This window comes from Ornithodoros turicata, chromosome 1 (assembly GCF_037126465.1).
Source record: "Ornithodoros turicata isolate Travis chromosome 1, ASM3712646v1, whole genome shotgun sequence".
Classification (NCBI taxonomy): domain Eukaryota; kingdom Metazoa; phylum Arthropoda; class Arachnida; order Ixodida; family Argasidae; genus Ornithodoros; species Ornithodoros turicata.
Window position 1 is genome coordinate 117,521,177 of NC_088201.1, and position 27,327 is coordinate 117,548,503.

General features: G+C 46.1%; 1 protein-coding gene across 1 annotated transcript; it reads right to left on the minus strand.

Annotated features, from left to right (window-relative positions):
• Positions 1 to 402: 402 nt before the first annotated feature.
• On the minus strand, positions 403 to 27,327 carry LOC135368284 (transforming acidic coiled-coil-containing protein 3-like). The gene is made up of 9 exons (XM_064601463.1): positions 27,232 to 27,327; positions 26,934 to 27,174; positions 23,883 to 24,018; positions 20,024 to 20,230; positions 16,509 to 16,766; positions 8,927 to 9,019; positions 8,728 to 8,834; positions 2,045 to 2,165; positions 403 to 556 (listed from the first exon to the last, which is right to left on the minus strand). The coding sequence occupies exons 2-9, from the start codon at positions 27,149 to 27,151 to the stop codon at positions 491 to 493; spliced, it is 1,206 nt and encodes a 401-aa protein (XP_064457533.1). The 5' UTR covers positions 27,152 to 27,174; positions 27,232 to 27,327; the 3' UTR covers positions 403 to 490.

Consider the following 27,327-nt stretch of genomic DNA (forward strand, 5'->3'; position numbering starts at 1 on the left):
ATTCCCTGTATTCGTTTTTTATGCAATAACCAGTTCTTATTGTCAAGTACCTTCTTACAGTAGCATAGCCAGAACAATGTTTTAGGAGAGGTTATATGGGAACTTTACAAGTGGAGGCGGACTTAAGGGTGGAGGCCGCTGTGATTATGTGGAGGCCGCTGTCTCTAATGTACTATCAAAGAGGGGAAGAGTTCGGGGCATCTGGCTACGCAACTGCCTTCCTTATCTCTGAAATATCCGAAAACAATTTCCATCCAGGGGTAGCACATTTTATGCAATATTTAGACAGTAATGACACAAATCACTAGGTGCTTTTGCATAGATTTTTTTAGTGATGTAGTAGCAATTCGACGTCAACTCAGACGTATACCTCATATTCAAGCAAAAATAAGTATAACGAAATGAAATGGCCCAAGAGTATTATTTGTCACGATACAAGAAGCCAGAAACTCTTTCAAGCCTCGCAGGAGTGGAAGCCAGCACGCAGATTTCAGTTTTGCTGAACCTTGCTGAGCAGGTCATCGTACATCTGTGTCAGCTGGGAGTTCTCTTCCGTCTGAGAGGAAGAAAGTGAGGTAGAATCAAGTCTGGCACTTCACCAAAGCAATCCTACAACGGTTGAGGTGGTGGATTTGCGGAATTGTACAAAACCACACGCAAGTGGCTCAAGGTTAACTTAGGCACTACTGGGATATCTTCGGTTCGGAAACGATTGGCAGCCCGAATCTCTGGCGAATTTGTGCATACATTTCCCGGGTTGTCCAACAACAACAACAACAACAACAACTTTATTGCGGGATGATGGCTGGGAAGTTTCATCGCCACCCGGACTGGATTTCATGACCGCTAGGGAGTTTTATGTGTCCCGGACTTTCCAGTTATTTGTGAAAGCCATATTATCAATGAATGTACCATTTCCATGTCATACATGTGAACATCCCTGGACCGTTACACCCATCGACCGAGGCTTGACAAAAATCCAAAACTAGAAGCCACTGTCCAAGGCTGCATTCACCTCGGCACTGTACGATTAACAGCTTGGGAGTGGTCACTCAGGCTGCACTGGTGCCACTGACCATACATCACTGAAAGCCAGCAGCAAAAGGTAAGCAAGGCTCTCATAGGGTCTACTATAGCATCTTGCACTATTATAGCACTACTTGCACTACTATAGCACCAGATGTCTTCGATTAACGAGGTACACACGCTCGGCACGCCGCCGAGTTGCCAAAATGCGCACCGAGGAAATCCCAAGGAGCATTACGACAGGCGGCAGCAGCGTACATTATGACATCAATACGTAACTATGTGCTACTTGGAGTAGGAGTTTCCTTTCAGCTCATCGGACAGCGATGGCGACGAACTCCCCGTGAAAATTCATGAGAATAAGTGGGAAGCAGCAACCTTGTAGAGATTATTATCACAAAAGGGCTCTCACAATTCATTACGTACTTTAGCTGCGCTTGTGCCATTGTTAGTCGATCATTTTTGACGTCCACAATAACGTCCGCCGCGTTCATATTTGCGTTGGCATCACATATTGCTACGCAACATTAGTGTGCGCTACACGCTAATCGAAATGGCATAGCAAAAAATGAGGACTCATCCAACTACACGCGAACCACCAGGTGTCTCTGTCTCTACGAATGCCGCCATGATGCTCGATAATGCCCTTGCTCTGAGTGCCACCGTTGTGGGGCCCTCCGCACTCTGCTGGTTCAGGGGCTACCCTAGTGCAGTTTTATCGAACGTGATATTGCTTTATGATAAACTTCATTTGCTTGATACGCTTTATCACGGTGATGTTCTCGAGGATTACTTGTTTCTGAGAGATATAGTTTTCCTTGCCTCAGAATCCTTTGCAATATTATATGTAAGGTGCAAAAAATGCTAGTTCAAATGAAACAAAAAAGCTTAGAGTTCAGTGAAGACAATGAAGAAGAAAAAAGAACGGCTTAGCACTATTAGAGCTTGCACTTGTTAGTAACTTAAATTATAAAGTCAGGTGACACAGTTCTGGAATCTGAATAAATAATATGGATACCTTCTGCTCCAGATGTTTCTCCAGGCTGTTTATCTTCATCTCGGCTTTTTTCAACTGACCCTTCAGCACGGTGTTTTCTGCGTTCATTTTTTTCCTGGAACCCTCGATTTCTTTGTTTGCCCTATATAGTCACAGAAATACAGCATTAGAGAGATTTTTTCTTATTTGATGAGACAAAATTTCTTACACAATCGCGACGCTATAGTAGTGTGGTCACTACCATGGACCCTCGAAGATAATTAAATGTAACAACCACAGCACGTAGTAATCTGCTGTTCGGCACAAGCGAAGTTAACACTACCATAGAAAACGTAACAGTACAAAATAATACAATCTGTCGCTCTACCGAGAGGTTCCTGCTCCTCCTCACATCAGAAAAATGCAGGTTATAAAACCGTAGGGTTCCTGATCACAACAAGGAATAATCTCCTCTCCGTAGTATTTTTAGTCCGTCCAACTCCAACTCCAAGGAATAATCTGTCAATATGGAGGGCATGAGTTGACATGACGGTATGTTTTGTAGTATTTATTCATTTATTTGGCCATACGGTAATGGCCAGTTAGGACCTTAACTAACGGAGAGGCCATAACGTCAAATAACTAAATGAAAATAAATGAGGTACCGACATGTAAACTTGGGATGAATCAGTGATTTCATGACCACAAATTCCGGGATGAAGCAGTTTTACATTGCTGAAGGTCTGAGTATGGGATATGCGGGCCAGCTCATGAATAAACTCGTGATGCGAAAAACCAAGGTCGTGTGTTTTTCCTGTCCCTCTATTTGTGGCAAAGTCTCAGGCTTTTCACGTTGAACACCAAGCTAAAGTCACAACTAGATAGGCCTGAAGGGCCTGAGGGTCTGAATTATTACATAGGTATAGTACAGTAAGCAATGCAATCGTCAGCAAATAATCTCACGCGGGATGATAAACCAGCGGGTAGATCATGTACAAAAATAAAGAGTAGAGATGGTTTATGGACGAACCTTGCAATCGAGCACAGCAAAGGGCCCGGCTGGCCCGAAAGCCCCGCCCGGCCAGGTGGCAGAAAACGGGTATTTAAGACGTTTTGACTGCGGGCTCGGGTCGAGTTCAAGGTTTCTCGGGCCTGAGCCTGGCCGAGCTTTTGTGAGCCATCCTTTCACATTATTTAACCATCAACATTCGATTTGCAACGGTACGTTATTCTTTACTTTGCACCAGCTTGAGTATCGCGCCCTCGCTGTGGTGTACACCGCTGATAAGCGCGCAAGACTAGACGCCAGTGTGTTGCTACAAACACGAACCGAATCAAAACCTGTGCTTGCGCGATTCAGGTACGCGCATGTGTTTTTTACGCTGTACTATGAGTCTCTACTACTGTACTGTGAGTCGCAGGGACCGGGCCTGTTGGACGGTCGCATTACAAATCTGCCTATGCAGCTACTGGCCGGGCTGAGTTTCGGTCGGGCAAGTGTTGGGGAAGCCTTGGTGAGGTCTGGTACGGGCCGGGCCGGGCTGAGTTTTCGTAAGCCGGGTCAGGCTTGGAACGGGTGAGACTCCGTAGCTCCGGGTACGGGCCAGGTCGGGCTGCTAAATTCACGCTCGTGCCCTGTTCTACATGGAGGAATTCCAAATGAAACAACACACGCCAAAGGCACGAGAGAGTTACCGATGCGATGGCAGCAGTGTCTAGATGTGCATGATGAATGCTTTGATAAACTGACGTGATTCGATGTTTCCCGAATTTTCCAATGTATTTTAAGAAACAAAAGTATTGGTCAACCTTGGACGATCCTTCTAGATGTGCTTCACCAATAAGGCATCGTAAGATGATGACACCGCAGCAAAGTCATTACGGATTGCCGCGTACGAAAATTGGAACCCCGACCTGAGGTAATTCTAAGCTTTAGGATGGTCGGTATTCTGATCATGGTTAACGTCGGTATAGCATCAATACATCTTTTGAGACACACGCCGACGAGAAGATCACAACGGCGGTGAATGTACCTTATGGGGCGAGTCACGTAGGAGATGAGAAACGCCGAACGAAAGATGCGGCGAAGTTCGAGGGCAAGTGTTATCGAGCGTTCTCCTTAGGTCGAAATGAGTGTCTTCTTAGCCGCCAGAAAGAAAGGGCGTAGGTGAAAGCAACGACGATCCATATATGACTCTGGGATTATGCTCACGTCAGCACCATGGCTCGGCATTTCGGTCCTCGAAACTCTATCAGAATCATCTGATAAGGAGGGAGTTAGCTGCGCCTACGAACTCACGTGAAGATCAACATCGCGTATCGGTGAGCTCGATCTGCCGCGTATTAGCGCACTCAGCATATATCAAACCTGCTCTGTTTACAAGTGTGATATTATCCGGTGAGTGCTCTAATATGCTGCATGATCGCCCTCACCGGTGCGGTTACGTTGCCTGAATGCTAGGCTCCCTCTGTGTAGGGTGGAGTCACCCTATGTAGAAGCGAATGCCGCCAAGCCGCCATATTGACTCCCACGCTTAGCATGCATGAATGCTGTGTACCGATTGCCGAAACATTTTCAAACCTCCTTTGCTACGAATTTACTCAACTCTAAAACGCAGTGTGTACGCCTAGCGTACCGCTATGCTTTTGTGAGCTTATCACGAGGTGTGTGTGGGAGTCAATATGACGGATATTCCTAGCAGACGACGCGGTTGTCTTCACCCTATGCAGAAGGAGCTAGTATTGAGGCACCCAACGCCATGTCGACCTTCACGTGAGTTCTTAGCCGGGCCAGAACTCACGCCTTATCAGGTGATTGTGATCATGAGTTTCGAGGCCCGAAATGACGAGCTATGGCCGGCACCAGTACTGACTAAACGCCATTCGTTAACAAGTGAAGAGTCAAGAACAGGCGACCTTCGCTGAGATGAGCAAACGGTGGTCGCTTTTAGTAGCATTTCGCTGAAAATTCCCGGGTTCCCTGTACTTTGTTGCGGCCTTTCCAAAACGTACAGGTCCGGACAAGAGTTTACGGAACACGCGAGCTGTGTATTTTCTCATCGGTGCGACACCCTAGCAGCAAGCGGGCTTCTTCACTCGTTCACAGGGGTGAAGGAATGCGCCGGGAACGACCCCAATTGAAATCACCTTTCGAGCATATTCAAGCTGTACCGAAACTACGGCGGTGTGTCGCTACCAGCGCGCTCGCTCACCTCAGTGAATGAGTAACTTCCACTCGCCGGCAGGGTGTCGCACCAAGGAAGAGATACACCGCGCTCCTGTTCCGTAAACTTTTGTCGCGACCTGGACACGATACAGCAAAGCTGGTGGAATGGTATACGGGGACTGCAGTGTCGATCGAGATAAATGTGCCCGCCGAGAGCGACGGCCTATAGCACCAAGTCAAGAACAACAGGACGCTGCAACAACTTGTTGCCTGAGACATTCGATCCAGTCTTGGAGTACATGGTAACAGGGAGAAACGTGTTCTTTGTGGCTTGAACTTGCTCAAATGGTGGAAACTACGATAAGCGCTGGACTTCTTCGTGTAGCATTGCACAAGTGGTACAGCAAGTAAAAACATACATGGCGTTGGGAAAAGTGAGGCGGTGTTTCTCACAGGCGGACTGGGTTCTATGGTTTTGTCAGTCAGTTTGGACAGCTCGCGATGATACCGGTGCGATGCCGAGAGAATCGTTTGCATAGTTGAAGATAGTCTCTACAGGAACAATTGCCGGAGGCATCATATATAAATCAAGAAATTGTGCTGGAGTGCGGTCGTCGAGGTCTTTGGTCTTGAGCAACTGAGACTGGGAGGGTCGTCTGATGGGCGGTTCTTTGAGTTTGTCATAGGGTTTTGTTGCCGCTGGTTGACAACGACGTCACGAACTTCGACTATTGTGTAGGATGGTAGGGATGCGGTGACGTGGTAGAACTTCTGCTTTTTTTTATTTATTTATTTTGTGACAAAACCTCAAATACTTTAACATTCAAGAAATCGAGCAAGATTACGACGAAATCAGGCAGGATTAGTGATAGATACGAGTGACTGCGGCAGGACGTTCCAGTCGGATATAGCTTGGGGATAAACGAGTACATGAAGTAGGAATTGTGACAACGGATGGGCTCTACTTTAGAGGAATGATCTAGCCTCGATGAGGTGTAGTTAGCAGGGCGTATGCAATGAGGACGAATGGAAGAAGCAGACGAGAGTTTGTCAAAAAGACGTAAGCGGGAGCATTTCCTACGTGATGAGAGTAAAGGTAGGCCAAGGGATGACTTAAGTGAAGTGATTTTGGTGGCGCGATTTTGAACATATTCGAGAAGACTGATATGATTAGCATGATGAGGGTCCCAGATGCTGGATGCGTATTCTAGTTTGGGCCCAACTAATGTCTGATACGCAAGACACCTGACAGCGGCTGGTGCTGATTTTAAAGTACGACGAAGAAATCCTAAGGCCCGATTTGCGTCATTAACTATAGCTTGGATATGGTCAGACCAAGAGAGACGAAAAGATAGGTTAAGGCCCAAGTATTTGTAAGAGTTGGACAAAGAGACGGGAGAAGTACCAATGTAGTATTGATGGGCTAAAGTAGACCTGGACCTGGAAAAGGGGAGGTGCCGACGCTCTGAAGTATTTAGCGGCAGCAGCGAAGCAAAAATAGAGTTGAGGTCCTGCTGAAGGGCCAACTGGTCAGAAGGAAGGCGTATAGGCCTATAGATGACATAGTCGTCTGCAAAGAGCCTGATAGAAGATGTTAAAGAATTAGAGAGATCGTTAATGAAGATAAGGAAAAGCAGAGGTCTGGAAGAGGAAACTCTGGATCGAACGGATGACATCAGGGTAAAGATTAAGCAGAGAGAGTTTGTGAAGAAGGCCCGCATGAGACACAGAACCGAATGCTTTTCTGAAGTCCAGAAAAATTGCATTAGTTTGCATAGGATGATCCATATGAGATGTGATATCGAAGAGAAATGATGCTGAGTTTCGCAGGACAGCCCTTTACAAAAGCCGTGCTGATAACGGAAGAAGAAATTGTTAGTTTCCAAATGATAAGATATAGTCGAATAAATTTTCAAGAATTCGACAGCATATGCCGGTTAAAGAGATTGGTCGATAGTTGAGAGGTGATGACCTGCCCCGCTCTTAAATACGGGAATAACCTTCACCAGAAGCCAGTCACTTGGAACCGCGCTCTCATCAAGGGACTGTGTGAAAATGGCACACAGGTATAATGAAGATGTTTGCTTGGTATTTTTAAGAACTTTAGCGTTAATAAGATCAATCCCACATGAAGGCGATAACTTCAGTTTCACAATAATTGTCATTATCCCTACCTCGGTGGCCACAATTCTATCCATCAGAACATTGATGGGCCGCGACATGGTAGCATCCGAAAAACCCAGAGCTACCTCTTTTGTAAAAACACAAGCGAAGGCCTCGTTGAAGGCAACTGCGCAGTCACCACCAGTAAGTTTAGAACCCTCAGCGTCCGTCAGAGATATAGGATCAACTTTTTCGTTTGTAATGTGCCGCTTGGTGAACTTCGCTTGCACAAGTACGAACCACATTTGCCGGTCGCTCGTCCACAGGGGTGTAGTTCGGGGTTGGTGGTGCTGACCTCGCGCTGGATAGGCAGATTGTGCTTCACTGTTATGGTTGGACATTGGTGGTGCCTCCTGTTGTATCGGCCTATAGGCTACAGATGGAATGCACCCAAACGTGCGGGGCACCAACTGCGACGCTAAACAAATATTTTTCCTACACCCCCTGTGATTCTTGCAACAGCACCTCCTCCTGAACTTTCTAAGATTTCCCAGTATAGCTTGGCTGGTAACACGTATACCGATAAACATTTGTCCACAAACATCAACCTCCCTTCCTTGCAATCTCAGCGCCCTCTCAAGAGGTCGATTCTGGGGAAACTACTGGAGTTAAATTGGGTGACATCGCATGAGGAGGCCGATAACTATGCAATAGTCCACTTCAGACAACCCCAGAGAATTTAGCGCCGCTTTCAATTATGGAAACTTGCTGGCAAAAAAGGAGGAGAACGTCTCCAATATGTTTCAGTTCCTTATCTCCCTGCCGATTGTGCACGAGGAGTCAGAAGAGGCAAAACGAAACGTGAAGGAAACGTTCTCCCTTCCTCATTCGAATAATCTCCCATGATGCAACGCTTGCGCAAGGAGCACTGGGATTTTCTGAAATCGTCTAGTTTAATTGATTTGTGGGTAAGAAACGTGAGAATGAATGGATGATCATACTCGCTATCAATACAGATGGTCCTCCATAGAGTCTCCCTTCGGCTGTCAGTCTGTGACGCTACGTCGTCCGCACAATAGTGAGACGCTCCTTTTTTTTTCCCCATTCGTTTGTCGGTTGTATTTCGTGTCACCCGCCCCACGCAAGAGGCAGGGTTGTTGACCCTTGATCACGCACCCCTGCAGAACATTCTCGGCACTTAATCAAAATGCTCTGGTGATCTGACTTCAACACATGCCAGGAGGAGCTGAGAGACATCTGGCCCGTACCCTCTGAACTAATGTACTCAGGAAATGCGCGCTTCCTAGCGGACATATTTTGTATGATAGTTGTAGAATTTAGTACGTTCATGCCAGGCAGTAAAAAAAAAATAAAATAAAAAAACGAATGTATGTTGGATGTGCCTTCGAAGCTCCTTTAAAATGACCACAAAGGGAAAAAAAGGAACAGTTCATACGCTCCAGTGGATTCCTCAACGTTGGTCTTGAGTGTGCTCAGCATCTTGTTCCTTCTGGCCAACATTGTCTGAACTTCTGTCAATTGGTTCTTCAAAAGAGATTCATTCTGTTCAAGAAAAGACGGGGAGACTTCTAATAACGCAACACGAAGAGCAGATCCAAAATTGACATCTATATTGGGATGTTCAAAAGCAATACCTCCTTCATTTTGCCAATTGCATCCTTCGCGTGTTCATATCTGCTGTGAAGTTGCGAAAAAGCGGCTTCAACTTCTCTCAAGTCTTCCACCAGCTGAAATTTGAAGCAAACATGAATGAGGAAGACAACACAACTGAACTTTTTCCCCCCTTTTTGAACTGGTAAAATAATATTGTTCACTTCTAAACTCCGGTAGGGTTACTTATGCAATCCTATAGTTTCCCACAAACTCTCACAAGCAGAGATAATGGATATGTCCTGCACCAGACTTCTGGAGTGACGAGAGTACAAAAGAGCTTGTTGGTTAAGCGGGTGCATAATTAAGGAACGTGGAGGAAATACGGACGGACAACACAGACACAGCGTTCAACTGCAACTAAGATTTAGCCCCCCAAATCCGAATACAAAAAGTTTACCTCATTGACGTACAGGCTCAGTGACTTATGGCTCACATTATTCGTGACCTCTTCAATGTGAAATGATTCTATGAACTCTCTACCAATGCGGGAGCCGTGCATCCTCGGAACCGTAGTCTTCGTGAAGAGCGGGGAACTGTTGTTACAGGTGGTGTAATGTTCTTTCAGCGGACATGACGAATCTCCGGATCATAGCCTACAGGACCGCTGCCATAACCAATCATCAAGACGTCGCCCATTTGTCATGTGTACTGCATGTGCACTGAAGGAATATTGCGTAGATGACAGTGTGGGAGCGCGGTACGAAATGATTTCTATGATTGGTCGGGTAGATCGGTAACTTGCTCTCAGGATTGTTCAGTGCTGCAATCATTTGGGACAACTTCGAAGGCCACCTGAAGAGGACGTCACATAACTTTGACGCTTCTTTCGTGATGTGGCACGTCACACCATGTGCGTACGGATTGGGCATTCTTATGCGCTGTTGTTGTGGTGGATGCAGAGGTTGTTGCAGGCGGCGGGTGGTTCTCTCGATGAGTTAAGCCTTGAAGCCGGCGGGAGAGAGACGCTCAATTTAGATGGTGACACCTGACGAGACGAAATGCTGGCGGGACTTACGGGGGGAAGACAGTAACGCAGATTTTCCAATCCCAATTTTTTACAGTCATTGGGTCAAGACTGGAAAAATGAAGGAGGGTTTCCTGAAGCGCTCCCGCACGACTACCATAGGCCGGAAGGGAGAATCTAAAATTTAATATCTGGGGACTGTAGCACGCCAGACGTGTGTTCTTCAAGGGTGAACTGTAGTTCATGACTGTGTCCTGAAATGCGATAGCACTTATGAGCGAACCCACTGCGTTTTGTTGAGGGTATGTCGCAGCAGCATGAAGCACAGGGATAAAGAAGAGACAAGACGAAGCTGAAGAAGTAGTCTATTCACAACAGCAGCATTGCTCATAGCCGGCAACGGACAGTACAGAGCTCAAACACGTCGGAATTGCAAGTAACATATTCGCTTTTCGTAATCTTGCACGCTGCTGTGTTCCTTTATGGCAACGATTGTGGTCAGACAGGTCGGCGTGTGATTTTGAGATGGAGTTCCCCATACGCGTTCAAGCGCAGGTATAAAACCGCCATGGAAGAGGGCGCGCTTTCAGATGTCACATGAAAGTTCCGACACCACACACGCCGGCGCAAGCAGTTGTCGGCGGAGGAACTACGAGGGAGACTTCAGATCAAAATGCCATAAGCTAAGTGGCCGATGCAAGACAGATGTAAGACGCATACACTACGCCGGGATCACCTAAAGGCAAGATCAAGAAGTTCCTTCTAGTCAGGCTCTTCAATTACTCTGCAAGCAACACCTTCATACAAAACAAATAAAGGGGTTGCGACAGGTCATCCCAGATTATCCCAGATAAACGTAAAATACTGTTGTGAACCTGCAGTCAAAGTGTCACAGCGAAGAGGGTAACAGAAGCGGAGAAAAAAGGGCTCCGCGAATACCGAAACCTCTGACATCACAGCCCTCCCCGTCACCAGTGAGGCAGCGCACGAGAAGTCACGTGCTTACGGCTGCCAATGGGAAAGGACGCAACTCTGAGCTTCTGTGACGTCTGTGCTTTGCTCGGGAGTGCGTTCAAGGGCTTGTATCTCACTAAATACGACACGTAGAAGACTAATTCCTTTTGCCTCACTATTCTAACGTGTACTACCATACGTCCATGATGTAATAAACCACATCTATGAAAGTGTCCCAACCCCTTTAAGGAACACAACATGCCCATGACTGTCATGGGAGACTTCAATATGTACGTTAGGAAGCCCCGGAACAACTGGTCGTCGTGGTTATAAGGACACCTTCCACTAGTCTCCGCGTCGAAATCCATTTATCGAACCTAACCGACATGCGTAAGCCCACGCCCGAACGACACGCATAAAAGTTTTCGTTAGTAGCCTTCAGTTATTGACATGAGCATGTGAGTTTCACAACCACAACCTGTAAGCAAAGTGTTATAGATTGTGTCTTCGTCAGGGCCATAGACAAGCTAGTGGTGGCCAAGTACGTCGGCTACTTCAGTCTTCACAGGCCTCTACTGTCAATCGTCGAAGAATGCCAGCGATGAGCTCTTAAACGCTATCGCATTTCAATGACAATCTGCACAGCGATTTCTGCCGTAATTTTTTGAATGTGGAGACGATATTCGTTCTTCTAAGGAGACGATCGTAGATAATCAGGTATCATCCGGTACCTGAAGAACTTGATCAGGTCCTTGTTGTGCCAGGCATCAATTCCTTTGCTGATGGATCTGTCGACTGCCACAAGATATATTTCGCTGAGGACTGGGGCACACACAGCTGTACAGCTTTCCTTCCAAGTTGATAATCAGGAATTCGAAATCCAAAAAGACAGTCATGAAAGTGGATAGCGACAGTTCTCATTCATTCAGGAATTTTACAGGGTAAAGTTCGAGAATACAAACTTAAACTTTTTCCCGCAGTATCTTGACGTTCACTGAGAAGTATAGCTCTGCAACGGCTAGAGAAAATGGCTGCACGTTTAACCCATGATGACAGGACAGGTGTTGAACACATTCAAAGGAATTGTTGACTCGGAAGGTCTAGTCGAACTGGAGAGAGGAAATATGTTTCTGTATAAATATTCCTATACTCAGAGACAACTTAAGTGTTACAGGCACACGTTTACATCTCCGCGAGCCCAGGTTGTAGTTCATTATTCATCGTTCATTGATTGTGGGGCTCCAGAGAATGTGGCGCATGATCGGACACGGGGAGGCTAAGTCACGTGTTTTCTTACCGCAAATATCTAATGGGGTTTCTTCATAAACACGCACTCCTTCTTGATGTACGTCGTCAGCGACACTTGATTTCGCTTGAAATGTGACCAGTGTGGAACGAGTAGTATAATGGAAGTGCGTAATATATTTTGATACGGAGTGTAATAGCAACGCGCAAGGCAATGACGAACGGTATCAGAATTGTGAGTGGAGTTGAACTGCAGCTCTTAACTTGTCTGCCAGTATAGTTGTTTCTCAATGAGATTCTTTAGTTGGGGTAGTGAGGACTCGCAGTTCATCCCGTTCCTGCTTGTTTTTTCTTCTTTGTCTGTGTCTGTACTTTGATTGATTCTAGTCGTTTCTGCCACTGAGAACGTCCCGACACGATGCAGCGAAAGCAGGAGGGAGATAGTTTTTTTTCTTTTTTTGACACTGTTGGCGACTTGGTCCGCGGCAGTCATGGGCAGTATCGAAGATGCATTTATCTTCGATAAATTTTGTGTATCGGTATTAGGTATCACATGCAGAAAATGGGAGTATCGGAGTATCGGTATCGAAAATACATTTTTAGTGTATCGTGTATTTTAACGATACCCGATAATAAAAAAAGACGCCAAGAGTGAGGCTGTTGTGATACTTTGGGTCGGCGGCACTCGCTCATGCGGTAGTACAAGCCAGGCCGCAGCGGCGTAGGCATGTCGACCATAAATTCGCTCGAGGCTTACGTCCGCGCGCGCGCTCCATCGTCAAGGTCGCCGGGAGAGGAGGCCCTGTCCCGTGCTCTCGGACGCGGGCGCGCAGCGGCTTCCAGTTGGTTCCAGAAAAATCTCTTCCGTCTCTTTCTACGGTGGGCGCGCCGAAAATGCTCGGCGTCATCCACAGCGGCCTTACAGAGGACCAACGTCACGGCTTCTGTAACTGCGCTGCCCGATGTCCCCCTGCTCTGTGTGCAAGAGCATGTCCACTTAACTTGAAGTGTGGATTCCACGTCTGTCATGCCGAAAGAATAGCCGCCGGCTTGGCTTGAGCACTGTAACCCGTTCTACAGTTCACAATTCACAACGGCCATCTTTCGGTGGAGAAAATCAAGTATCAGCTATGGCTGACGAACTCCGGTGTGCCATCTGTATAGTCAAGTGCTCACAAAACTGTACGCATGATGAACATTATCTTCAAGAATTGTTTTTAGCTAGGCTGCTTATGGAAGCGATCGTTTCAACGTACACATGGCTTCAGTCCATGTGTACTTCACAGTGCAGCTTCATTAAACCCGTGCAGTCGGATACGTTTAAGCCCTTTCAGAAAGAGTGCGCTATGAAAATACACTAAAGGTTCCAGAAATAGCGGATATTTTTTTTTAACTTCCCTACTCATATTGCCAGGTTTATTATATTGGAATTTCAGTGATGTAAACTTCGCTAATCATAACGCCAGCTTTATTATATTCGGAATTTCAGTGATGGATCGAAGTATCGACGACACAGTATCGAGTATCGACACAGTGAGTACGACACAGTATCGAGTATCTGTATCGGAAATCAATTTCGGTTCTGTATCTTGTATCGGTATCGGAAATACAATTTTTGATGGTATCGAGTATCGGTATCGAATATACTTTTTGAACTATCGTGCCCAGCCCTGGTCCGCGGCACGCAGCGACTTTTTTTTTTTTTTTTTTTTTGCGACAAGCGAGCGTGGCGATTTTTTTTCCCCGCAGGCGACGTTCTTTTGATGGCCCCCAAGGCTCTATCTCGAGACATGCTCTTGTCTGGCACATCAAGAACCCCTCGTTATCAGACTCTAGGAGGAATGCGTTTTTGACCTGAAGCTCATTGAAGGAACGAACATGGAACCTGTCGCCGTCATAGACGAGGCGTTCTTGGCATACTGAGTTGACGCAAGAGCCGATGACGCGCTGACGATCGTCGCACGGAACCCTTGTGTGAGAGCCAACCACTGTTCAATTCGGCCTCACCGTCATCGTCATGAGCCAGCAGTGGCGCCGCTACATGCTTATAAGCGCGCGCCACGTGCTGTTCTTAGTTCTTTCATTGTACGACGTTCGTCAACATACGTCGTTAATCTGTTGGATCCTCGCTTTAGCTCATTCGGCCCTTCATCACCCAAATTGCTAGGTATACTTTTCCAGTTTTTCATTCATTGTATGTATCATACCAGAGTGTTAGTAAAGTGTCTGTGTGTTATCCAATGCCGTATTCCTGAATCTTATTTTGAGTTTGGCAGATAGCCAGGGACATCGGGTCCATCACCAGCGTTAACACCTTTCTTCACCCCTTTCCCTTGGCCTATCTTGCCTCACACTTGCCGCAACTGAATGAATGTGGGATACGATGTGAACCATTGTCAAGCAACATTTTGGGCGCAAACTCCGGCCCGCTATTTAAGACTTTTCTTGCAGTTCTCAGAGAGTTCAATATCAGATAAGTATATTGACGAACGTTGGTGGGCTTGGATGCTTCTTCTTAAAGCGCGGACGGGAGGCAACGAAGGGCCTCCACGGGCTTTCGAGTATTTCCAGTATTCATTTTGAGTGATCATGAACAGTAGAGCTATAGCCCCACCTTTCAAGGTGAAAAGCTAGCATAGCTTGCTGAAACTTTGACTCGGGCGATGTGCGAAATTCAGGGCCACCAAAAATTTCCATTAATTTCCATGAAAAGGGGTATTGATCCTTCGCTGTTTAACTGCGTGGAAATGTCTTTCCTGGCCAGCTGGATGATTTTATGTGTAATGCACCAACTCACCGGCATTGATCCGATGAACATGTGGATATCCTGGTCTACACTGCACCCTCGAAGAACCCACGTCTGGTGTGTTACTGTTCCTAGATGTTCAACTTGACATCCTCCCTTCCCGCCTAAGCTGGTTGTGCCAGCAGCACTCCAGGAATCCGCTCCTTCATTTTTAGTCATCATACGAAGATCGTGAAAAATGACATCGTAAAATCCGCGTTACTCTCCTCCCTCCGCAAGTCCTGCCCGCATTTCGTCTTCTCAGGTGTCACCTTACAAACTGAGCGTCTTTCTGCCGCTGGTTATCGGGTTGATCTCGTGGAGAGAACTGCCCGTCGCTATCTTCTACAGCACCGACATCCGCAGCCACCACAACAGCGCAAAAGAGTGGCCATACGTTGGACGTTGTGTCACACCATATCAGCAGGGAAGCCTCAGTTCCCTGACGTCCTCTTCTCGTGGCCATTGGAGTTGTCCCAAATGATACCAGCATAAGCCCGAGAAGAAATCGCCGATCTGCCCGACAATACACAGTAATCCTTTCTTATCCTATTCCCGCTGTGTCATCTACGTGATCCGCCTTCCATATAGTGAGCAGTACATATGGAACAAAGTGGACGATGTCTTAATGAATTATTATTGCAGCAGTCCTGTAAGCTACGATCCCGCGACTCTTCACATCCGCTAAAGGAATATTGCATCACCTGTAAGAGCCCGCTCCTCACGAAGACTACGATTCTCAGGACGCACGACTCCCGCTTTAGCACGGTGGTCATAATGTTAGGGAGCTTGAGGACAGCTGGCGCCAGACAGATAGCAGACCAAAAGAATGGTTTATTTGCACGCGCGTTTCCCGCGCTTAGTCTGCCACGTCGTTCTCCTCACATTACTCACCCCCCCCCCCCCCCCCCCCCTGGTGCAAGGCCATGTCCTCATGGCTGATGGAAGGGTTTAAGGCGGGGGACGTGCGCAGTCTGCACCGCAGGTGTTCTGCGGTCGGGAGGAGAAACGCAAGGCTCGACTTTATAGTTTACATCGGATATGCGGCGGACTAGTTTATGAGGGCCTGTGTATCGTGGAAGGAGCTTCTCAGAGCGTCCAACGCGACGAGTAGGTTTCTGAGCCAGACCATATCACCGGGAGCGTAGAAAACTGATTGAAAAGGCCACGAACAAATCAACGCCAGGCGGAAGTCACTTAGCATGTTCGCGAATAAAGTCAACTTTGTATCTTCGGATTTGGGGGCTAACTCAAGACGGGGGTCGTGAATAACTAGCTACAGTTGAACGTTGTGCTTTTGTTGTCCATCCATGCCTTCTTCATGTTCCTTAACCATGTAGAGCTCCTGGAGCAGAGATAGGTTGCAAGCAAGCTGGTACTTTGTCGTGAAGGAAAACTGAGGGGCACTGATGAGCTGTGTGTGTGTTTCATCTCGGTTTTCCTCCATGACCAAGCTTCTACCCCCTCTTATAGTGGAACTCTTCCAACGTTTGATCGTCACGTAAAATGTTGTTCATCAAGTAAACCATTTCCTACCTTTTCGAACACTTGCATGCTGTTATACAGTATAGACGTTATTTGTGATGTTCTCGCTGCATGCACAATGATCACCTACCTCGTCTCTTTCCTTGGTGAGCTGAGCCACATCAGACGTTAGGCGCTCTCGCTCCTTGGCAGCATCGTCACATCTCCTGGCGAGCTCCTTCACGGCTTGAAAAATCCGGTGAGTGACTCTGTCTTGCATATCCAGGCGTTGCCGCATTTGCCTTTGGTTTTCCAAACCCTGCTGGTTTTTCTTGAGTAGCCGTTCTCGAAACATCTGTTCCTGCAACTTCAGTGACTGACACATCTCCTCCTCAGAAAACATTCGTTCCTGGAAGAAATAAATGTAGAAGACAATTCACTAACAATAGACTTTTTCTGGTACATTAAAGTGCGGTGCATGTGTATTCACATCTTCAAATACAATGAGTTGCGTGCCCGTCACTCCCTACTCACCCTGTTCTACTGTTTCCTCGCAAGAGGGAGGACCACCGATATGTGTAGGAAAACCGCAAACTTCGCTACATATCCAGCATACTGTCCAGTGCTCAACATTAAGCACACCGTCTCTTACAGCACGTACAGCTGTGGTCATCTCCATGACAGAAAGTTTGTCAGATGGCAACGTTTTCGTGAGTTTGAGGAGGAACTTACAACACAGGGATGGAGGACAAAACAAGATCAATGCACTAGGACAGAGTCAAGGTCAGACGACACGTAAGTTGGCATGGAGTTCGGATAATACTAGAGATACGACGAATCCAAGGAAGGTTCTGAGACTCCAGGAATCTTTTTCTAAGAAAGTTTTAGAACAAAAAAAGATAAGGAAAGAAAATACTCTTTACTGAAGAGTGTTTTGAAGCAGAATTTGATGAAACACAAATTAAAGAATAGTTCGCTTTCAGGAGAGAACAAACCCGTTTACTTGTTCTTAAAGAAAATTTATTTAATATGTTGTTCATCGCCTACAAGAAATACATAAGCTCTCGAGTCTGCATTCTTTCCATAAACAAAGAAACACTCAAAAGCAAAACCATGTTACTTTTTAACTTGTAATGTATGATTTCCTCCCATGATTGTTTTAGTCCAGAGCAATGTAAAAAGAAAAAAGGTCGAGAAGGTAACACAGCTGAAAGTTTTAAATTAATGGGCTCGACCTCGCCGGCCAATTGGGCTTTCGGCGGAGTCCGGGTCCCCCAGTTGAAAGAAACAAAGAGACATGGTTGGTGTATTCGAAAGATTCGATTCGCCGTTTTGGGCACTGGGATTCGGATTCTTGAATCTCGGATCCCTGCGGATTCGAGTGTTCGTGGGTTGGTTGACCCATCCTTAGATAATACTAGTCCAAGGTGGCAAAGGGTCACGAAGGTCTGGTCTTGCACAGGTAGGGAACATATAAAGGACGACGACAGCTGGCTGCTCTTGTTTTGTGTGTGTTGAAGTTGCTCCTCAAACTCGAGAAGATGTTGCCATCTGATCGTACACACCAGCTTGCTTGCCTCCTGTTCCTATGTTCTACTAAGAAGGTTGTCGTACATATCTTCTTACTTTTCTGGGTACAAACTTTTTCATGGAAGCTATGTACATGCAGAGGTATGTCGTGCAGAGTTGTCAGCAGTTAATGAGCAAATAGACAGTTAATAAGCAAAACCAATAAGAGCCGTCGCGAGGCGAGTTTGCATCCGGGGAAGGGTAAACGTGAAGCGCACCCCCCTCTCTCTCTGCCGTCAGAAGAACTGCAAACAAAGAAAACACGCTAATTCGCACTGCCGAGATCGTAAATTCAAATCAGCTTCATTCTCGCTTGACACTGTACGAAAACTTGTCAGGACCTGCTATTCGCTCCGCAACTGCGTAATACAAGACTGCATTCTGATAAAAAAAGCTTATAAGCAATTCGTTGCTAGTACATTCTCGATGGGGATGGGAAAAGTTGTGCGTGAAATAGGAATGGAAGTGTTATGGTACTGTAGAAGAGGTAGGGGGTGCGGTACCTTCTAAGAAATATGGGTGGTCCCACGGCAGGGTGTCGGAGCGATCCGAAAACCAGAACAAAAAAAAAACCGCTATTTTGGTGCGAACCGGGACGGAATCGAAACACAGAAGTTACAAGCACATGGAGCAACGCGTATCTGCGACTGGCGGCGTCGAACACAAAATGTCGCGTCTTGCCCCGTGTCTCTTCTTGCCCCAACTTATACCCCTGTCACACGGGCATTTTCGATCCTGCTCGACCGAACCTGCTTGAACCCAATGCAGATCGGATGGTGCTACACGGCCGCTTCCAAGCAGGATCGAACTTTGATCCTGCTTGACTCAAGACAGTTCCCATAACAGGATTGAGAATTTCAAGACGGCTCGACGGCCGCCATTTGCATCCTCGACCCCGGTGAACTGTCATAACTTAAGACGGACATGCGCGCGAAGCTACAAATGATGCTCACATCGGTATACGATAAATTACCACTAATATCGCTGTTATATAGGAAACGCGAAATTAATGAGTTCCGTTTATTCATTTGCACAGGTCAACCATTCAATGCGCATTGAAAGTGGCCGTGTAGCAGCGTCAAAACTCGAGCGTGCTCGGGAAGTTCGATGCAGATCGGATTCGAGAAGGATCGAAATGCCCGTGTGACAGGGGTATTACCCTATCTGTTTGCCGTGATGGGGTTACATGGCAGGAAGAAAGAGGGACTAATCGTCTTACAGGAGGAGTGCAAATGAAGTAAGAGAGGGAGCTACTCCCCGTTTACTCTTTTTTTATCATATTATTCTTCTCAGAGTGTGCAGAGGGGTAGCGCGGCAACCTCACGATTATGACAACAAATTAAAGTAAAAAATTATGCCTCAAACTTGCGATCATTACCACGGTGACGTACTCAACACTCTTGGCTGCTCAAGCCCCGTACAGCTTTGTTGACTGGCCCTGTTTCAGCAACGCGGGTTAACACTTGACCCCAGATTAGACTTCCTGAAGCTTGGCGTTATTTGCCGACATTGTTCGCAAACGCGGGACATCGAGATTTCCCGTGAAACAGGGTCACATGAGGTTGGTGACACAGGGTTGACGATTAATACCTAAGTTAGGGAAAGCCTAATCTGGGTTCAAGGGTTAACTGGGCTTAGGGAAACCGCACCTCGGCACAGGAGTTGTAGTCAGCTAGAAAGCAGATTCGTTGCGCGGATTCGAGTTAAAACAGTGAATTTTTTGGTGAATTGTGCTTACATTTTCTGTGAAACTGTGGTTGGCTGGGACGGTGTGCCTTGACAGGTAGCCAATATCATGATACGTCTACCTGACGCGTATTCAATAGCATGTAAACACCGTGTTGCATATTATTTATTCGTTGTCTTCCCTTCGACATGCCATCTAATGTTCCCATGTTCTTGACAGTATTATTCAGTCTTGGCACTATTATCCTACTCCCCGCTAAATTAAATTAATAAACATATGCGGATGCCAATCTTCCAGCATGTCGCCGAATGCATTTGTCTTAAAAGTTTTAGTTCAAAGTTAAAAGCGAGCTAGAGCTGCTTGGTCTGTGCTTAGCTGCGCATACCACAAGAAACAATGCAGAAACTCACGTGGTCCAGTGGTGAAGGTTTCACGTCGTAGCCTGTGGGGGCAGTGGGGTCGCCATCGCCAAAAGGGCCTTTATTCGACAGCATTATATTGCAGTCAGTGTCAGCAAAATCCATTCGTTGCTGGGAATATGTGCAGGGTAAATGCGTTGCAGCTTCTTCTCCAGCATGTGAATGTACACTCTTCGGAATGTCTCTTGATTCACGTGACTGAAAGATAAAATTGTTTCTGAGACGTCAGACTTCGTTCTTTTAATTGTGACAAGCACTCACAAGAAGATAAATGAGAGATGTCGAGGAGAAGACCGAGCTGCACTCTCAATGTGATGTCTGTTTTGTACCTCTTGTGTACCTCTCCAAAGAAGCGGGGACACGTTGGATGAGGTATACAAGCGTTACACCGAAGCGAACAACGTTAGGCACTAGTTACAGAACCGTTTCGGGATGATGAAGCTGCAGATTCGTGAGGTAGAAAGCAGACACTGCACGCTGTACCGTATCAACACGACTTGTGCCTCATACCTTGAAGTATCCCATGCCGCATAAACCCACGTCGCTTATACTTCTTAATCAATTTTACACAATCGAATTTTTGTGGATATGGCATTTGTGAATAAAATTAGGTTTCGTTGTCCGCGCCAGAAAGGCATGATGAGTGTCGGGGCTATCATTCGTTTTTTTTTTTCAGAAAGGCTGTCACATTTTAGCTGTGTGAGCTATACCCAGGATGTTTTAGTTAAATCTCGGGGATAAATACTTCGCGAACGGGTGCACCAACCGCAAAAGTTTCTTCTTTACAAGTATCTGTCCGATACCACCTACAAGCTGCACAACTTGTGAATGAGTGGGAGGCGCTGATTCTTCAATAAAAATACAAATAAGTTTAGTGAAAAACGTAACTTCTAAAGCATGCCGTCTCGGCATTACAGAGTCTTCTTATATGGGAAAGGACCCAGCAACGACCAGGAATAGCTTTAATGCAGAATGACTGATTACACTCAACAAGCAGAAATCGTCATCTTCTTCAAAACAGTGGTGCACAGCTTATTGGTCTGGCATGGAATTGCTCGGCGAGCTCCAGGGTCACGCTGCATACACCAAACGGACACTCATGCTTCGTACAGAGAGAAGCAGCTGAAATAGAGCTCGAAACCTGAGATGGATACTCAAAAAGTGAACACACGTAGGACGCTGGAACGCAAGACATGAGAATGAAGCCGCTGCGCCTCCTCAGGTGCATTTGTTTTCAGCCAGTGGCAGACGCCATTCAGGAGGGCGCCACATCCAACAAAAATTGTCTATTTGCACTTCCCGAAACGACGTTTCTCGCACATTTTTTCCAGCTATTACCCATGCAGGAGTAAATCCGGCATGCGCTTTCGGTTTCGGTCAGAAAAAATCGTGAGTTATGACTTGGCAAATTTCGGAGTTCAGTTGGGAAAATTCAGTTTCTCGCGTAATAAGTTCAAGAAGTCATGGAAAAAATCATGAAAGAAGAGCGTTGATCCTATAATGTTCAGACAGGTACTTTTTTATACGATTTCCTGTTTCTATGTTAGGTGAAATTCCCTCTGTACAGTCAAGGATACTTTCTTGAATTTCCATTTCGTTGGTCCAAAAGTTGCAGGTTAGGGACTAACGGCTAGGATCATTATTTGATTTAGGCTCAGCTACTTCTCTCATTTCGTGAGAGATTCCTCAAGACACTCATGCAAATTTTCAGCTGGCACAGCAGCAAAACTAATACGAGTGTCCAGATGTCAACTTTTAATGAAACTGGGTGTGAACAATCAGAATTGGTGGATCATCCGAACGACGAAATGATATAACTCAAACACAAGAGTAAGCCAATGTAGGAAAGTAGAAAAACCAACGACGCGATGACCAAATGTAAAGGGAAGAGGCTCAAGACTATACAGCCGCCGAAATTTCGAAAGGACACTTATTAGGGGCCAAGAATATTGGCCTACAGATTTAAAATGCACGAGGGCGGGAAACGGTAATGAGCAGCACTCTAGTGTTATCCGCGGTGAAACTTTTTCGGTGTTGATAAGCGCGTAACGGTATATCGTGTACATATCCAATTTGGGAAAGAGTTATGTAATACATACGACGTCGAACTCCTTTTTTTTATGTACTGATGTTGACAGGAATGGGGAATTGAAGGAATGGGCGAGATGCACTGATTGATTCCTGGTTTGACCCTTCCTTGGGCAACAATTCCAACTTCACGAAACAGAAGCATACATGCACTGAGAGAACCTGGCACTGGGACCTTTTAGGGTATAAATTTTATAGTTACCGGAAAGGTATAAATAGTCTGTACCCTAGCTAACGTACCGAATTCACACCTCTTGGGAACACAAAGTATAGCGCTAAGAAGGCCAGTTTGAAGCAATTTTAAGTATAGAGGGAATTGAAAGGTCACCTTTGAAGGCGAAAGGCAAAAAAAGTATTGACGCAAAGCTCGTGCACACTGGCTGTATTCCCCATGTAAAAATAAATATGGAAGTAGAAAGAAAAGTGTCAAGGAGCAAGACAGCTCCACGAGTTTGGCGGTGGAAGCGCATTGGCAGATGTGTATCGAGAGGTAGACATTTACTGGCCAAGAAACACCGATATACTGCTGGCAACTCGAGCAGCCTAAGCCTGGCAAGCGACTCAACGGGTGAGGACGGCTAGATTTAATGACTGCAGGTACAGATATTACGAAACCATTAACTATGTGTGGATTCGAATACTACTGTACTGATGTCTGTGCTTCTTAAATAAATTACTGTTTAACTTACATGATACCGTTCCATAAAAAAGTGATGTAACAGGTTGAGGAAGTAAAGGTATAAAAAAGCATAAAGTTATAAAAACGCTGAAGGCATAAGCTGCCTCACCTATACCGTGTGAGGCATAGCCTCGGGGATCTATGCCTCACACATGGTACACACCGGGTATACACGCGTCGTGATGAGGTAGCCATAAATGTGCTACGTTAGCCCTGCTTTATACCTTTTTATTACTTTGGTACAGGGTTGGATATATAAATCAACACCATGTACCTTTTCTATACCCTCCAAAAGCATACATGTTACGCAGAAGGTATAAAGGAGGTATACCTTTGCCTACATTATTATACCTTATTTATACGTTTTTAACAGTGTACAACACCTGTTCAGTTAAGCCGGACAACCACGCAGCCACTTCACCAAATGATCCCAAAACGAAGCCTCGGTTTTTACTGCTATAGGCGAAATTATGAGGTCAACCAATAACTACTACGAGGTTTGAATTACACTGCATAACGCAATTTACCAACAGGTTTTGCCTCAGTGTACTCCGTTTTCTCAGTGCAATCACACCTTGGCACTTTTATCTCAGTAGAAAAGTAACATACATCTACTACCTACTCCTATACGGTGTGGTCCGCCGACCATGATAGAAATTCATAGTAAAAAACTTAGGCCCCGGAGAGACATGCGGACAAGGGATTTTTTCTGCCAATAACTTTTTTCACATATTGGTACATTTTTATTTCATTTCAATTCATTATTTCATTTCAATTGACGGAAAGTGAATTTCTTGAATTGAACTCCGAAATTTCTCACGGCAACCTAACGTTTTCTTTGTGGAAATTGAAATTATATAAAAATGTTGCCAGTATGTGGCAAAAGTTATTGGCAGACAAAATCCCTTGACCGCATGTCTCTCCGGAGCCTATGTTTTTGCAAGAAACTTGCTGTTGTTACACGACTGTTATCTACCACAGATGAGGTTTTCTACTAGTTGCAACGTATTCATAAGCCTAACGGGATTGATGCAAACAATTCCACAAGTCGTAGTATGATCTGAAGAACAAAAAGACACAAACCTGAAATGTAGGAGAGGAGGTAAAAGAAGTAAGTGCATCAAAGTGCACGGTACTGTCCTCCCTTGGCGGACTCAGAGTTGTGAGAGTTACGTCGTGGTAGAAGCTCTGTGCCCCGAGAGGTGCCGTTTCATTTGCACTGCAAAGTCGAATACGAAAAGGGTGAGATCATAACAGCTGCAATGTAACAACAGGTACATTGAATAAATGCCAATGGAATCACAATCCTGCAATGCTATTGACAGCAGCCTCACAGAAGGTGCAAAGGGTGCGGTTCGCACCGGGTATCGCAACGAAAGGGGCCGATGCGTGCGACGATTCCAAAAACATAAAGAGCACCCTGCTATCACGTGACTTTTCCTTTTCTTTTTCTGCGTGTGGTACGATACAGTTAACCTATCTCAAGTATCGAGTGGTCTGAAAGCAAATTCATTATTTGAGGGGAACACATATTGTCATACATTGCAGTATCCACACATAAACGGAGTCGACGAATTTTCGTAAGAGCTCGCAAAATTTTGTAGTTTCAGATCGGCAAAAGAAGAGATGACGTCACCACAAGCACTGGCATATGTATCATAGCAACAATGCACGGACACTACTGGTCTCAGGTTTCGTTGGAAGAGTGCAAGCGGCTATACGCCATGTAAGTATAGGTTAAAGTCGCTAGATTGAGATTGGGTTGTCGTGCTAGGGTCGCTATCAATGCTCCAGGGTGGCGGCGGCACAGATCACATAATGGCGATACCTTCCCCAAGCCAGTGACTTCAGTATAGGTCAGCCGTCTTCCCAGTTTCCATCTCTCGCTTGTTAGTCCTGCGTCTGCCTCGTTGGTTCCTTTACAGAATAATCGGGTAACATTTCAAGGTTCACCCGTCGACCCATGAAGTCGACCTGTATTGGTCTACAAATAATCCACCTATTGCTGCCTTCTTTTCGGGAGATAGTTCTCCACGTGGTTTCTTTCCACGTCACCGTCTACCATATGCAGACAAACTATTGTGGCGTATCGCGAGGAGATTAAAATGATATTTGGGTAGAGCAACGTTGCCAGACGTGTGGCAGACTGCGCGCACTGTGATGTGACACCTCTCAAAAGTAGAAATTAATTGGATGAAAGTTCCGCACCACACAGTGAAAAATACATGTATGGCTTTGGAAGAACAATTGGGGAGAGGCGTGCGTTGCAACGTCATAAATTAGATCGGATTCTGAAGATTTAGTTCGCAGTTTCACTGAGAAACTGACTCACCGTTCTCACCTCTGGGGATGATCACCCTCATCATCTGCATAAAGCTTCGTATCACCGTCTTATCAAACCTTTGCTTTCCAACTGCCGCACCCTGGTGAGGATTTGGATTTCTTCATCGTCTCGAAAGTCTTAAATCGGGAACGCTGTAGTCGACGTCTTCAAACCATGTAAAACGATGGAATAATCACGGCTGTCGCTAATGGGACAACCGCAGCCTGACAGTCGATGCTGCGCATTCGCGTTCTGTGTATGTTCGTACATGTGTACGCAACTGGTACAACGGTACAATGAATCGTAGCACGTTTTTACGCATGCGCGTCCTGTTGCACAAGTACAACCTCAGACAGAACCCCCCCCCCCCCATCCGGAACCCAGCAAGTCCTGTGTAACCCTAATAATATGGTTTCTTGGGGTTCTATACATGGTGTCTCGGAGCAATCCTAGGAGTTAAAGCTGAACCTCACGATTTCTGCGGCAACCTCAATAGTTTCTGAGACCTCATGCCTTTGTCTAACAGGGATAGGTAATAGACCTGAACAGTATTCATAGACCTTGAGTGTGTACCACCGAATCCCTCACTCCCATCAGCCCTACGTAAAGTCTCATGGTTCAAAGCCAACTGTTCACGCCGTTTCACGCAGGGCCTGTTTCACGACGTTTGGGGGCACTCCGAACCGTATTCTCCAGCGCCATGTGTGGCCGTGTAGACGGGGATTTTTCCGTACATAGGCATGTATCACCTACACTGCGGCTCTGATAAATCGTGGCGCAAGGATTTCCACAAAAGAGATTATGTTCGCGGTACAGCGGTAAGGCAGGGAACACGCCGGACACGATCATCTATAGGAAAGGCGCTCTACACTAGAGGAGGCCAGTTGTCGCTGCGGTCGCCGGACGAAATTTTAGTGCAACAAGCCCATACATGTCATTTTCACCGTGTCCAGTTCGGTGATAAGTCGACATTACGTTTCACAGCAAACAGGCCCTGCGCCAACCACTGTGCCGATTGATGCAGTTATCGCTTCTGATTGGAGGAGGGAGAGGATCGTATACGCCTTCTTGTGGGAATTCAAACTGCCACGAAAAGCGTACGCCTCCTGATTTCAACAAATCAGGAAAGCGAAAGATACAATGCTGCATGCCTTCGTGGCACCGCGGAAGTTGTGGCGGGGGCTTCTTTTTGTTTACACGAGAATGTCATGTATTGTAGGTTCTACAGATTGGGGTGGAGGGCGGTCTGGGGGGGGGGGGGGACGCCGCTCTCTTCCAGGCACACACGAGGCGGTGCGGGCGTCGAGACTGTGCCTCGACTTAGATCAAAAGGTCTTCAGTAAAGATGGCGGATCGCCGTCAAGGAACCGGAGATAAAATTTATTTTTTTACGTTTTACGCAATATACGAGGGTAATTCCTGTTTAATTTCGTTACTAATTAGTTCCTCTTTCACGTAAAAGCGTTTGATCTTTTTAGTATTTTTTCTTTAAAAAAGCCAGTGGTCCCGATACGGAACTACATCCGAAACGCCGGTTGCTTTCGTGGCACCGCGGAAGTTGTGGCGGGGGCTTCTTTTCGTTTACACGAGAATGTCATGTATTGTTGTTGCTGACGGTGCAATGAATGTCACATAAATTTTGGGAACCTTTGCAACTATTTCCGTTATCAATGCATCCGTTATAAGCTCGATACGCTTCGCATTTCACGGGCTGCAACGTTCAGAGTGGCATAAGCATCACTTGCAAAAAGTCAGCCACTTTGAACCCACACCCATAAAATCAGAAGGGATACCATGCCAAACCAACATACCATGCGTGCTGCACATTATACATCTTGGGGCTAGGAGTTCCAGGAATTTCCTCGGGTGGCGCGTTCTGGAGTCCCGGTGAAAAGCCGGTATGGGATTCCTCCGTTGGCATCAGTTCATTCATACAGGCACCAGCTTTGGACGGTTGACCAACGGTTGTCATTTTGACACTGGCACCTGTCACTGTGGTGTCCGCTTTGCGTGGATCTGTTGTCTCCATCGTCTCTCCAGTCGTTTTGTTGTCTGGGAAAGGGTGGAGGCGGTGTTAGCACCAAGAGACTGATTCACACTGATACTCACTTATTGACACGCTAGAATGACTAGCCACGTCGACTGGAATAACTTCTGTTTCGTTCTTCTTCTTCTTTTGTACATGTAGGACATGTACAATATGCA